The sequence below is a fragment of the Alligator sinensis genome, unplaced genomic scaffold, assembly GCF_000455745.1.
Source record: "Alligator sinensis unplaced genomic scaffold, ASM45574v1 scaffold569_1, whole genome shotgun sequence".
NCBI lineage: Eukaryota > Metazoa > Chordata > Crocodylia > Alligatoridae > Alligator > Alligator sinensis.
This window is the reverse complement of record NW_005841914.1, coordinates 1,647,289-1,660,925: the sequence shown is the minus strand read 5'-3', so window position 1 is coordinate 1,660,925 and position 13,637 is coordinate 1,647,289. Positions and strand designations below refer to the sequence as shown.

The window sequence follows — 13,637 nt, the reverse complement described above, 5'->3', positions numbered from 1 at the left end:
GGGTTGCTGCTCCTGTGTTGCTATCTGGGGGCACAGGTTGGCAGCACAGGTGAATAATTCCCAGTTCACGTTGTTCCCAGACTCTGGTTCAAAGGGGATGAGCCGAACAGGTATCCTCATCCCCGGCTTTCCTTGACTAATGCTGCTTCAGGCTCCTCTACCTGGCACTTTCCTCCTGTGACTATGAGGTGAAAGCCCACTCTGGTATTTGAGTGCTTCTCAGTATGATTCTAGAGTATCTCTGGAACAACAGAAATGACCTTCATTCAAATAATCAAGCCTCTTGAACTACGCTACATCTAGCTTCCCAGTGTCTGAGACCAGTCAGAGGCTGGGTTGCAAAGCACACAGTCAGTCCCCTTGTCTCCCTGCAGAGACTGGACCGGACTGCCTCCCCGTCTACTAGCAGCATTGACTCTGCCACGGATTCCCGGGACCGCAACGTGAAGGGAGAGACCATCCTGCAGAGGGTCCAGAGCATTCCTGGAAATGACCAGTGCTGTGACTGTGGTCAGTCGGATCCCCGGTGGGCCAGTATCAACCTGGGCATTCTGCTGTGCATCGAGTGCTCTGGGATCCACAGGTACTGTGCAAACGCAGTCTTAGCGGCTGGGTGCTTTGCTTCCCTGCCTCTGGGGGATGCCTGCGTTATAGCTGACTTGTGTTTACAGAGCCATGTTCAAAGGCACAGAAGGTTGCAGCACCTCTTTGTGTGTGCGCGCATGCATGCTCATATGCACGGGCATATCTCTGTTTCATGCACACGCTCCATCAGACCTATATATTTTATGCGTATGTATATATATATATATATATATATGTATGTATGTATGTATGAGTGTGTGTATATGTATATGTATATATATACACACACACATACATACATACATATATAGACATATACATGCATACATATATAGACATATACATGCATATACACACACACACACACACACACACACACACACACATCCCGCCCCCGGGATAACAGTTTCTACCTCCTGTGTATGTTGAGTATATCTGCACAAATAAGGAACCATAAAGCACATCACTAAATGGCCTGATTTGTGATCTTGACTGGAGTGAAACTACTTAAACTTAACATTTTAAAACACAGCATCACTCAAAGTCTGCAGCAATTATAGAAGGTGCAATTATCCTGAATGTGATCTATCCTATTTTCCTTGTGAAAATTGTAGTTAAGTTAAAGGAGTATTCTGGAAGTCAGAAGACCTAGATTTTATTCCCAGCTGCTATTGACTTTCACTGGATAAATTGTTCAGCTGCTCTGGCCTTTCTCCGTTTAAACCTTACATGCTTTTGTGAAGTGCTTTGAGATCTTCAGGTGCAAAGTGCTGCGTAAGTGTAAAGTATTCCTGCTTTTAACCCCCTCTAATAACAAACCATGGGCACCCAGCTTAGCTCTCCTAAAAAACCTTACCACAACAAGCCAGCAGGCATGTGTCATGGTAGGATACTGATTTCAAATAAGGAAACATATTTCCCTTCCAGATTTCCAAGGGCTAATTCTAATTAGGGAGTATGAAAATAAACATAAAACAATTGAAAGCTAAGTATCTCAGCAGGGTGCCCTTATCGCACAAGGCATTAAATAGAGCTATGGGAACTCCCCGCAGGGGAGGGAACTGTTCTGTATGTGCATGGTTCTGCCTCTAAATCTGTGACTTGCATTGTGTGCATATGAATTGTGCTCACTTCCATTCATCCTGCCACCTGCTCGGGGCTCCTCTTTGATGTACAAAGTCTGCTTTGAAGCCTACAACCCTTCCCTGTCTCCCCTTTGGTTCTCCAGGAGTCTGGGCGTTCACTGTTCCAAGGTCCGATCTCTCACGCTGGATTCCTGGGAGCCAGAGTTATTGAAAGTGAGTGCTGGTTTTCAGTGTCAGAGCTGGGGCAGAATTCCTCTCTTGGGGCCAAGGATGAATGGAAGTGCAGTGCCTTTGCTGACTGCTTTCTCCCTCCTCTGCCCTATTGCAGCTGATGTGTGAGCTGGGGAACACCACCATGAATCAGATTTATGAAGCACAGTGTGAAGAGCTGGGACTGAAGAAGCCCACGTCAGGGAGCTCCCGGTAAGTCTGAGCCCCTCTGCTCAGCTTCTTCCAGTGCCTCCCTGCAGCTCTGTCCTTGAGGTTCTGGCCATGGGGTCAGCAGGGATCCTGTTTTTCTGCATGGAAGAGTTGCAGAAAAGGGAAAAGAAAGGGATTAGATTAGCCCTACACATGCCTGTTGGACAGCAATAGTGTGCTGTGGACAGTGCAAAAGGATGCCACCAAACAGCTCACAGTACTGGTTAGTTTTGCTGCTTTGGTACTGGGAATCTACTTTAATTTTTTGCAGTAGACACCCTTCTCCTTCCTGTTTTACCTCCCCCTGTCTCCATGCTACCTGCCAGGGCACAGCTCTGGTCTCTCAATAGGCTTTTCCATGCCCCTACCATGCCCAGGTTTCTGCCTTTAACCCCTCTCAGAGTGCTGCCTCTCACACCACTTGCCATTTTGCTGCATGGCATATCCTCCAGCCTAGATCTGTGAATGGGTGGGATCCGTGGTCATTCAGCATCTCTGATAACCAGGCTCTTTATTAGGAAGCCTGACTCGGCCACTGGGTTTGAGGAGTCTGCCTTTAGTGACATGCCCCAGGCCCAGAGCAAGTCTATGGCAGAGCTGGGGACAGAGCTGTGGTGTGCTGAGGTTTAGGGCCGGCTCCTTCTTGGCTTTATTTACAAGGTAGGTGTAAAATCCTTCTAAAGAGCAAGAGATCAAGGGAAGCAGTGGCCAGCAAGCATCCTCACATCTTGCCCTAGTGTTACAGTCCTCACTACCCTAAATGACAGGGAGAGGAGCTGCCCTGCAGCTGCAGGGGACCCGCCTTTCACCATATGCTCCAAGGGTCCTGCAGTGGCCGGGTCTTTTTGGTGCTATGCGTTTGACATGAGCCGCGCAGTAAATGCTTGCTTTGCTCTCCCTACAGACAAGACAAGGAAGCCTGGATCAAGGTCAAATACGTGGAGAAGAAATTCCTGAAGAAGCTGCCTAACACTGAGGCCCTGGTGGAAAATGAGAGGAAACCCCGGCGCTGGAGCGTGAAGAAGTGCCAGCGGCACAACAGCACCACAAAAGCACCCACAGCTCGCAGGAAGTACCGCCACGAGGCAGGAAATGCATCGCCAGCAGCACTGTCATCAGGTGGGAACAGCCCCAGCTTCCCCCTTTCCAGTGCAACATGCTACACCCATCTGTCCAAACTGCTCCTTGTGTTTTTGCAATGCTGCCCTCTGCTCTAGATAGATCTGCTGTGATAAAATGCGTGTGATACTGCCTCCCTCTAGTGGCTGCAGCCTTATGAGTGCTCACACCATTGCACAAGCACGCCTTTTATATAGCTTTCCAGTTCAATTCCCTTACAAGCTACCCCTTGCAGGCCAGGAAGGACGGCACGACCATCTTCCAGGTGGGACCCATACCTTAGGATGATCAAAGGTCTCCTCTAAACTGCTTCCTTGATCCTTTACTTGCTTGTTCATCATCATGTCCAGACTATCAACACATTCAGACTACCTTTATTGTTATTCAGCTGGTCCAGAGCAGAGTCTGTCCTTATGCAGGGTTACCCACTGCCCCAAATGTCACAGTGTAACAGCGGTTTTGCCATGTCCAACAGGCTACTTATTATTTTCTCTGCATAGACCTGCAGGCTCACTTTCCAGGCTCAGATTATACAAACACAAGCATGGGGTTTTCTTTTCCCCTGCTCCTACAAATTTAAACATCCCTCCCTTGCCAACAGCTGCCACACTGGAGAGGAAATTCCGGCGAGACTCTCTCTTCTGCCCGGATGAGCTGGACTCCCTCTTCTCCTACTTTGACACAGGCGCCGGCTCTGGACCACGCAGTAAGTATAAATAGAGGGAGCAGCTGTGCTGCTGGCATGTCTTTATCTCCCACTTCTTCTAGGGCATGTGCATTGCACCAGACTGATGGCAAGGTACCAGCCCTCACTGGAAAGGTGGCCAGTTGACTAGAGAACACACACACACTGGGGCTAATGTTTAAAGAGAGAGTGAGGGGGAGTTACTTGCACTAGCCCTGACCCATTTCCCAATTTTATCACACTTATCTTTTTTTTTAATCTCTTTCCAATCCATCCCTGGTCTTGGTATTTTGGTGGATGGGTTTTTTTTTCCATGCCCTTTCTCCCCAACCTGAACATCCCATCAGCTTTTTCTATTTTTTTTAAGCCAGTCTTACTGCTAACATTTTTTTTTAATTATTTTTGCTTGTGACAATTAACTCCCCTCACATTCCGTCCACCTTCCTCTTAGGTGCCAGCCACATCTCTATGCAGCACCCGCTAGGAGCTGGCCCATGGAGTGGCAGTGGCATTGGTCCCGGTGGGAGCGGTACGCCGTTCCTCCTGGACGGAGGTAAGGTGACGCCATAGCAGCTAGCAGCAAGAGACCCACAGATTTCACTTGTTCCAGGCAAAAGTCAGAGGAAGCGATGTATTCTTTTAAACTACACCATTAAAACTCTATAACAGGGGCCTCAGGAAAATGATAGGCAGACAGAGAGACAGACACATAAGTATTGCTATAGGGTAGAAAGCCGAAGTGATTACGGCTCTGATTCTGCTAAGCACAAAAGCAAGGGCTTCACTTTAATGTTGTATTCAGCCCTGCTGAAGTCAGTGTAGCACGCGGCTTTCATGAGCCTGTTCTAGTTTTGAGACTGCTGCGACTATTTTAGTGTTCAGGGAGTTTACAGATTCAGAGTTTCTATCTGAACTGAGATGATCCGTTCCCAGGCCCAGTTTAGGTGGGATTCTCCAAAATGCTTAGCAGTGGACTGGCATCAAGAAAAGTTTTGCCACTGACTGAGCAGAAAAAGAGTTTGTCTGGTGCCTGGCACTTCGGGCAGTTCCACTTGTGCTTGATCTGAGTCAGATTCAGGTCACTCACCTTGGTGTAAACTCAGTCTGTCTCATTGGAGTTACTCAGTATTTCCACTGATGCCACCGAGAGCAGAATCTGACCCCTACCGCAGATAGCTAATGATCCAGTCATGCCCATGTGAAGTCCCTGTGGAGTCAACAAGGTTGCACTCAGACACAGGTGTATCCCTGGCTAGAAAACTAGGGTCTTAGTGACCTGAGCCAGAGAACGGTGCACAACATTTCTCACCAACACTCGTTCGCAGTAATAAGCAGCCAGGTCCTTCAACTAGGTTCATTTCCCCTTTGAGATCACTTCCTACAAAACATTTTGGGAAATTTGTTGATGACAAATTGAAAGCAAACTATTCAACGTTTCCACTGGCCCCATGAGTTGCATTTATCCAGGAGGAGGACAGAAACACACCATGAGGTCTAGGAGTGCACTCGAAGTAGATCCCCTTTTGGAAATCCAGTACCTGCACTAAATTGCATTAAAACAAGTTAAGGACCAAGGACTATTTAACAAAGTGTTCACTTTTCAGCAAGTGATTAAGAAAAGCAGGATAGAGTTTGGCAAAAATGAAAAAGGGCCAAGAAGCAAATCCCTTGAATACATTACAGGCTCTAATTGTACCCAAGGGACTCGCCAGCCTTTGTACAGACTCTGACAGCCAGGGTTCAAAATCCTGCTTCAAGGTCACAAGTGAAATGGGTCTGATATTCTCACTCTCATGCCTGCACTGTCCTGTAGCCAATCTACCTTGCAGCTTGGTAGAGCTCAGCACAACTGGCAACCTTAAGCTGACGAACTATCAGGACTGGAATATCTGCTTTTTAAGGCAAGATCGAAAGCACTGGCAGAGCAGAGTGGAGGAAGCTTGCTTGCCTGTATCATGCCTGGCTTTAGATGATGCTATCATAATATCATCACTCTTATGGGGACTTCATTTGTTGTATAGGAAAGGGTCCAGGAACTTGGTCCTTTGAGGTGCTAAATGTCTTTCAACTTCTGCTCAATAGAACTGAATGAAGTAGTGGTGTGTCAGTAAATCAGCCACTTCAGTAAAGACTTGCTCTTTATTTGAAATAAGTGTGAAATCAAAACCCACACCTCTGCTGTGCTTACTAAGGAAAAATGCTCAACAAAATTTCATCATTTGATGAAAAATGTGTTTCGCTAGACGGGGACTTACTGCTAGCTGCCCAACAGTGCAACAAGTGACACAAATTAAAGAGTGTGAAGTCTAAAAAAAAATGGAAAAGATTTGGTTCTTGCTTACACAAGTGAAAGTTTGGATCCACTTATATCAGAGAATTTACATTGCTATAACATTATCAAACTGGATCAAAATGCCTAGCACAAAATGATGTCCCTTTAAGAAATAATCAGTCCAAGTTAATGCCTATTTTTCCCTTTACGCACTCATCTTTTACTGAATCTGGCAAGTCTTTTCAGTGTATCCTACTGAAAACGAACTGCCAGATTCATAACCTTTTTACAAGCTGGCCGGATTGTATGATTTATTCAGAATGAAAACTTTGCTTACACAAGTCTCATTGCAATTAAAAAGGGACCAAGCCAGCAACAGGATGTCACTGAGATGCCTTATTGCCCTGATTACATCTCCAACAGCTGCCCCAAACCTTGAAGTGAGGTGCTGTGGGTTATCTCAATGGGTATAACCTCTAGAGACTGACTCTTCTCTTCCTAATAGAGATGAGCCCACCCTGCCAAGTTTGCACCCTGATCTGGATCCTAAGACCAGCTGTTGGTTTGGGCCCATCTCTCCCGTTCTGCTCTACGTTCAAGGGATCAGATATACATAAGGAGCTCTGGAAGGGCTATTAGCCTGAGGCTTCAGGGCACAAACCAGTCCCTAGCTATTAGAGAGCAGTACGAATCCCACTGTAGGGTGAGGGGGATTATTTCAATACCTTATGCTGGTGCAGATGGTCCTGATCATTATTGCAGGCCAGGGGCACAGGTAGACCTCAGATCTGATTCTTTTGGATAGTTTCTTTGTCCATAGAGGGATTCTACTGTAGTTTTTGGCTCCTAGGATGGTGAAATTACAGATGCTGAGAAATCTTCTTTGGCACCAGGGTGACATGCCAGTCCCTTTGGGAGACATCTTCCATTTTCAGTTCTGCGGTGGTTTCTCCTTTCCGGTGTTTCTCAATTGCTCCCTCCCCGCGAAGTGCAGGAAGGGCATACAAACTGCTCTGACACTGATACCCTTTGTGTCCTTGACCAAGTTGCCTCATCTTCATGCGACTCATCCTCTGTTATGTGTTTGGCTGCCCTTTAATATTTACCCATCCATCCAGGGGGTTGGAAAGGCGAATGAGTGCCTGAAAAATGTGAAGTGTGATATGACTATAGATATGAATGGGTCAGGAAGCTGGTCAAGTGACCCTCCAACCAGCAGTGATGCATCACAGCACATGCCCCAGTAAACAGTGAAGGGTGGTGGGGAAGCCTGGAGGAGGGGGAAACAGAGGCAGTAAGAGGTGAAAGCAGATAGTTGTCTCTGTTTCTGATGCTACCCACCCTGCTACAAAGCTCTCCCTGCCACTGCTCTTGTCTCTGGCCCAGTACAAGGCCTCCAGGATCCTGTCCGAGGGGGAAGTTTGCTATTCTCCCCAGCAGAAGATGTGCTGGAGACATGCTGGAGCACCCCCTCACATAGGGGGAGGCAGCTTGGGGAGATGAGGGCCCTGATGCACCAAAAGCAGGCTTGGCAGGTTGTCTGCATATTAAAATGATCTTGGTTTGTCTTCTGTTGGCCCTGCAGGTCTGAGCAGCGACAGTGGGCTGGGAGGCAGCACTGACGGCAGCACCGATGTCTTGGTGTTTGGCTCAGTGGTGGACAGCGTCACGGAGGAAGGTGGGTGTAATTCGCAGCCGAACACTGGCAGGAGATGACCAACAGACCTAAGGCAGGGTGGATGGGGCTCAGAGTCATCCTGTTCCCTTGTACCGCCCCATGTCATGCCAAGGGGCCAAAATGTTGGGTTAAGAGGCCCTCAGATACAGGACCCGATGTCTGTCAAGCAGCTTATCATGCTGTTTTTATGATGACCTGACTATGTAGAGAGAAACCACCCGCCCTCATCATACCCAGCTCTCCGAGAAGAAAAGATGTCACCGCAGAACTTCCCCTTGAGCTAGTTGCCCCTGCATTGCCCAGTTTCTTCAGTGGCAGATCAATTGTTTCCCTCCTTCCTGGGGTCTTCGGTAGGGGGAAAGGGTCACTTATTCACTGTTGTCAAAGTTGCATATCTCCAGTGTCCCCTGAGAAAGATCTCTATCAGATGCCCAGGCTGGCAAGGAGCGTATGCAGCGAGGAACATGAGTAAAGCAGGATGTGGCTCACCTCTCCCACCCCTCTCTCCCTCTCAGAGTGTGAAGTGTCAGAGGAGTCTAGCGGCGAGGCAGAGATCGAACAGGAGGCCTCGGACCTGGAGGACCTACGGGAATTGCACCCCGGCTTGCTGGTTTACAAGGCGGCCCGGGCCCGGAACCTGCCTCTCATGGCAGAGGCTTTGGCTCATGGTGCAGAAGTCAACTGGGTGAATGACGAGGATGAAAACAAAACTCCTCTGGTTCAAGCTGTGATGGGGGTAGGTTGTGCTGGCAGATCTGAACGTCTCGGCTCTGAAGGAAGAAGAGGGGACAGCTTGGTAACATAGCTAGTTAATGGTCCCAAACCCTCTGCTTAGATTTATCTTAGGCACTTAGCATGCCTAGTTTAGTGGATCTTTGTCTGGGCTGCTAGCATGGGAGCTGGGGGCTGCTGGCAAGAGTGAAGCGGACTGGCAGAGCTGTGCTGGTTGCAGGGGACAGCCTGGGACAGCCGTGAGAGCAGCAGGCAGAGGTGCAGCTTACCCATTCCCTGCCTGCACTATGTCTGATGTCCACCCCTTCTCTGAAATGAGACTTTCCTTTCTTGGTGGAAGGATTAGATGGGCATTCAGGGACTCAGGCCTGATTAGAGAAGGAGACTTGCTCCGAGCTGCTGCAGGTTTGGGTCCCTTTGGTGAATATCCTCCAGCTGCTAAGTTCTGTTTGATTCTTCCTTGGAGCCACTTTGGCCTTTACCCTCAGGTCCAGCATTGGAGCAGAACCCGGCACAACTTCTCTCTCCCTTTTCTCAACAGGGCTCCTTGATAGCCTGTGAATTCTTGCTCCAGAATGGAGCAGATGTTAACCAAAGAGATATACGGGGCCGGGCTCCTCTGCACCACGCCACATACCTGGGCCACACCGGGTAAGCCCCTCTCTTGCTGTGCTAACACACTTTTGAGCTCAGGGCTTCAGGACCAAACTGAGAGCCAAGGTGGGTGGAGGGACCTGGGCTTTGCTGAATCAATTGAGGGGGAGACAAACGCTTGTGTGTGTTTGGGACAGAAGAACCCCGTGTCCCCCAAACAGGCAGGCTGGCATAAGTGGGTGCCCTGTTTCCTGTCTTTCTGTTGACTTCAGCAGAGTTACACCTGATTTACACCAATATAAATGAGAACCAGACCCCTATTCAAAGCATGCATTTATTTATTACACTCTTCCTTTCCCCTTTCTCTACTGTGTTAGGTATCTGCTCTCTGCATTTGCTGTTTTTGTCCAGTCTCTGCTGTTTTCACCCAGCATTTTTCAGTGATGTGTTTGTTTTCCTCCCTCTCTCTGCTCCCATGTCTTTGCTCTGCTGGGTGACTGTGCCGATGTTGCAATGCTGATGTTTCAATGGAGTGTCTGGTTCTGCAGTACCTGGTTGGGAGTGAAATTAAGCAATGCGATTGTCAGTGCTGCTCAAATCCCATATCCCATAGGGTAGAATCCACCCTTGCATGTCACCAGGGCTTCTGTTTCTCCCCAGCGGCCATGGGCATGCAGTTGTGACACCTGCCACCTGGGCTAGGCTGGGAGGGTTTCTTGTCCACATGCTCACAGTCACATGCAGAGACCTGCTGGGCCCCAGCTCTGCTCTCCTCTTCTCCTGTCTCCTGACCTGAGAGAGAGTGCCTTCTCTTGCAGAGAGAGCAGAATGTCTTGGGAGAGGCCCTGTGCCTCGCTGTTCCCTCCAGTGTGGCTATCATGGGTGTTGGATGCATCTGCTCTGACATCTTTGCTTTCCCTTTTGCAGCCAGGTCTGCTTGTTCCTAAAGCGAGGAGCCAACCAGCACGCAGTGGATGAAGATGGGCAGGACCCTCTCAGCATTGCAGTCCAGGCGGCCAATGCAGACATAGTCACCTTGTAAGTGTGACCCCGATCTCCCGTTGCTTGCACAAGGGGAGGCTGACAGGTGGATTTAGGATGGAGAGCAATAGGAGATCCATGCCAGGTAGCAAAAAATACTAAAACCTTCCTCCTCTTTCTCCTTCTAGGCTGCGTCTGGCTCGGATGAACGAGGAAATGAGAGAAGCTGAGGGCCCCTTTGGACAACCAGGTCAATATCCCAGCAACAGCCCCACTGAGCTCCAGTACAGGAAGTGTATACAGGAGTTCATCAGCCTTAATATAGATGAGTGTTAGTGACAACTCCCTCCCCTGCCTCCCCTTTCCAGCTTGAGTGGGCTGAATTTAGGGAAGCCCACGGAGCCCCACCCTTGGCATATTGGTGTTTCTTGCAGATTGGCCTGGTTCTGATGCCTACGGCAGATAGGTCAAGCTCCGCACAGGAGGGAGAGGGGCCTTTCTGGCTAGTGTATAATTGTCATGCTTGACTCCAGGATGGTTATTTTCACATAGGAGCTTATTCAGGGCGTACCACAGACTGCGGCTCGTGGGTTTGGGTGTGCAGTGAGTGCACGAGACTGGAGCTTAGTGTAAAAGAAATAAAAAGAAAATCCTGTAACGCCAGAAGAAAATCACCAACGCTACAAGTGAATGCTGTGTTCAGAACCTGTTGTCTGTCTCCAGCGGTCTAGATTGACCGTACCCTGAATTACCGTGTGAACAAAGTTTGTTTGGGAAGGATTCCCTTGCTGGAGCCCTCTCTTTCCAATGGTGGTCAGCAACTTGAAATGCTCGTTATCCAGAGGATGACCACGAGGTTTGGAAGCTGCCGGGTCTGGTCAGGATGCTAAAGCCTGGACTCAGTCTGAAACAGGCCAACTGGGGGTGATGGTCCTTTACTACAGAAGGACACGATAGAAGGGGTAGGAATGAGAGACCTTATATGCTCTCAGGTTTATACCAGCAAAGCTCCCTTTTTTTAGCTGGTGGTAGCTAGCTGGTCAAAGCCATAGCTCATCTGCTTCCCAGACTAGGATACGATCTGTTGAGTGTAACGGAAGCAGCCGTGCACATTTTTTGAGGTTAGGAGAGGCTCGTCGCTGGCGATGGGCTTTGTGCCAGGGAACAGAAATCAAATCAGGCTCCCACCGCCTGAGTGGCTACCTGCAAACATTAACTTGAGCATCTGGGGTTTTTTCCCTGGTCACTTCAGATTTCCTACTTAGCATTTCTGTGAAAGGGATTTCTACTTGCATGCGTGTTGCTAAATGCTGTCGTCCTTCATGGTGATGCATGCGAGCAGGGCATCTCCACAGCAGAGCCGGGGAATCCAGGTTTCCTTGATCCCGCTGATCAGTGGGACAGTTTTTGTGTGGTTCTGTTTCCTTTTTTTTGCTGGAGTGGGGACCTGCTCTTTACTGGGAGCACTTTGGTTCTTTTTTTTATGGGCTGTGTTTTTGGGGCACTCGTGGTGTCTCTGCAGAGACATGGTGCCCACGCTGTAATTTCTTTGGAGGGCTTAAGAGATCAGGTGTAAAATTGGCAGCCTCTGCCTCTGACTGTGAATTACCATGCAAAGCCTGGCTGTGCCTCTCTACGAGCCCAGGCCTGTAAAGTGCTGAGGCCCTCACCTGCCTTTTTCTTGAAGTCAGTGGTGTCTAGGGGCTCTTAGTGCTTCACAGGAAGAGCTTGGGATCGTGGAGGATCTGGATCTGAATGAGGAGCACAAGAAGCCAGGAAGATGCCCCTAGTTCCTGTCCCGTCTGTGAGGTTAGCTGTGATACACTACAACACTTTCCTCCTCCCACGACTTACTACTTCACTAAAAGCCTTTCTCTGTATGCCAGCTCCTCTCAGGTTGCTGCCCAGGGTAATGCACACAATCTGCTGGTTGCTCTTGGCCCTTGGATGCTACACACGTCAGCAGCCACCGTGCCAGTCAGTGCTACACCACCAATGCTGCAATAGCAAAGAAACTCCTTCCCCCTTTCAGCTTAGGGGCTGGATCCTGCTCTGTTGGAAGGCAATGAAAGTGTTGCCACTGGATCCTTGGAGGCTGGCTAGGGCTATGCCACTGGATTTAGGCCACCTGCTTCCTGGGTTTCTACCGGTCTCATGGCTTCTTTCCTGTCTTCCCTTTGGGATCATGGGATGCCCATGCCCTGTTCTCATCTCAGTTAAACCCACGTGCTATATATTCAGAATAACCCTCTGGATGATGCTTTGACCAAACTTTGAATGTGGACAAAAACAAGCCAAGCCCTCATTCAGACTCTATTGTCCTCCGCTATATCTTCTCCATCCACGCATTCATCCTTGGGTCACAGGGCACAGAGACCACATCTGTGCTCTTTATGTAACAAGGCTGGATTACTTGACCCTTCAGCCTTTATGTATTCCTGATAACTTCCTGCTATTTGCCTCTGGTGGGGCCCAGAGTATATAGCTTGCCACCTGCACTACCCCCTTGAATCACTCAGCGCCCAGTCTTGGCAAGCCAAGCAATCCTTTCTCCCTCAGGACTTTTTTCTGGGTCAGCGTTGAGCAAAGGCTTTGCAATGGGCTTGTGGACCATAGCAGAGGCCACATGCCACAGACTTTACTATTCCATACTGAGACGTCACACCCACTGGCGTCACCGGGACTGCATGCAGCATTATGTGTGGTCACTGGTTACCACTGCAGTTCAGAGAAAGGGCATCGATACGTAGGCCTGTAATTCGTGGTGCTAAATGCTTTCCTTCGTTTGCCATCTGCTCTGCCTTCAGTTCAAGACAAGCTCAGACTTGCTTTCTGTTCAGTACGGTGCCAGAAGTTTTATTCAGCACTCCTCCACCTCCCTCAGCCACCAAGAAAATCATCTTTCCTCTCCAAAACACTTTGGGCCTGATTCCCCTCCACCGACTAGACATCTAAGTGGACTAGGATGCGCAAGTGCAATCCTATCCCACCCTGCATAAACCCTCGAAAACCCATTCCCACCATCACCATCCATTACCATCTATTTTTGTAACGTGCCATCATCTTAGCCTTAAGACTGAGTCACAAACAGCAGCAAGGAGGACCCACCCACCTCCTGTATTCATTGATTTTTCAGGGACTCGAGAAGGGTAGAAGAGGGATGGCATCTGACCCTGTAAACACCAGCTCATCCATAAAACAGGCAGGCCCCTTTGAACTCGGTATGACTCTTTCCTTGGACACTTCCTACTTAGTAGCCCGAGTCTGCTCCCATCGATACCAGTGGGACTTCTGCTGTTGACTCCAGCGTGAGTAAGAGCAGGAGCCTGTTGAGCAAACCCACGGACTCACTGACCCTCAGCATGGAAGTCTCTGCTTGAAAAGATGCTCCTTTCTGCAGAGCTTTTATGCCGTAAGGAGCTGCCCAGCTGCCTCCCTGCTCTTCACCGTACAGTGAAAGAATATGAATTGCGGACCGCTTTGCCC

The 13,637-nt window shown here is 49.0% G+C and overlaps 1 protein-coding gene across 1 annotated transcript in view; it reads left to right on the top strand.

The window, feature by feature from the left end:
- Positions 1 to 13,637, top strand: part of ACAP3 (ArfGAP with coiled-coil, ankyrin repeat and PH domains 3) — a 98,944-nt gene that overhangs the window by 74,324 nt on the left and 10,983 nt on the right. Inside the window, exons 16-26 of the mRNA XM_014517551.2 lie at positions 375 to 583; positions 1,814 to 1,883; positions 1,999 to 2,093; positions 2,995 to 3,209; positions 3,811 to 3,915; positions 4,346 to 4,447; positions 7,752 to 7,844; positions 8,360 to 8,580; positions 9,118 to 9,227; positions 10,098 to 10,208; positions 10,340 to 10,401. Coding sequence (XP_014373037.1) covers positions 375 to 583; positions 1,814 to 1,883; positions 1,999 to 2,093; positions 2,995 to 3,209; positions 3,811 to 3,915; positions 4,346 to 4,447; positions 7,752 to 7,844; positions 8,360 to 8,580; positions 9,118 to 9,227; positions 10,098 to 10,208; positions 10,340 to 10,401 — 1,393 coding nt within the window. The remainder of the gene's footprint in view (positions 1 to 374; positions 584 to 1,813; positions 1,884 to 1,998; positions 2,094 to 2,994; positions 3,210 to 3,810; positions 3,916 to 4,345; positions 4,448 to 7,751; positions 7,845 to 8,359; positions 8,581 to 9,117; positions 9,228 to 10,097; positions 10,209 to 10,339; positions 10,402 to 13,637) is intronic.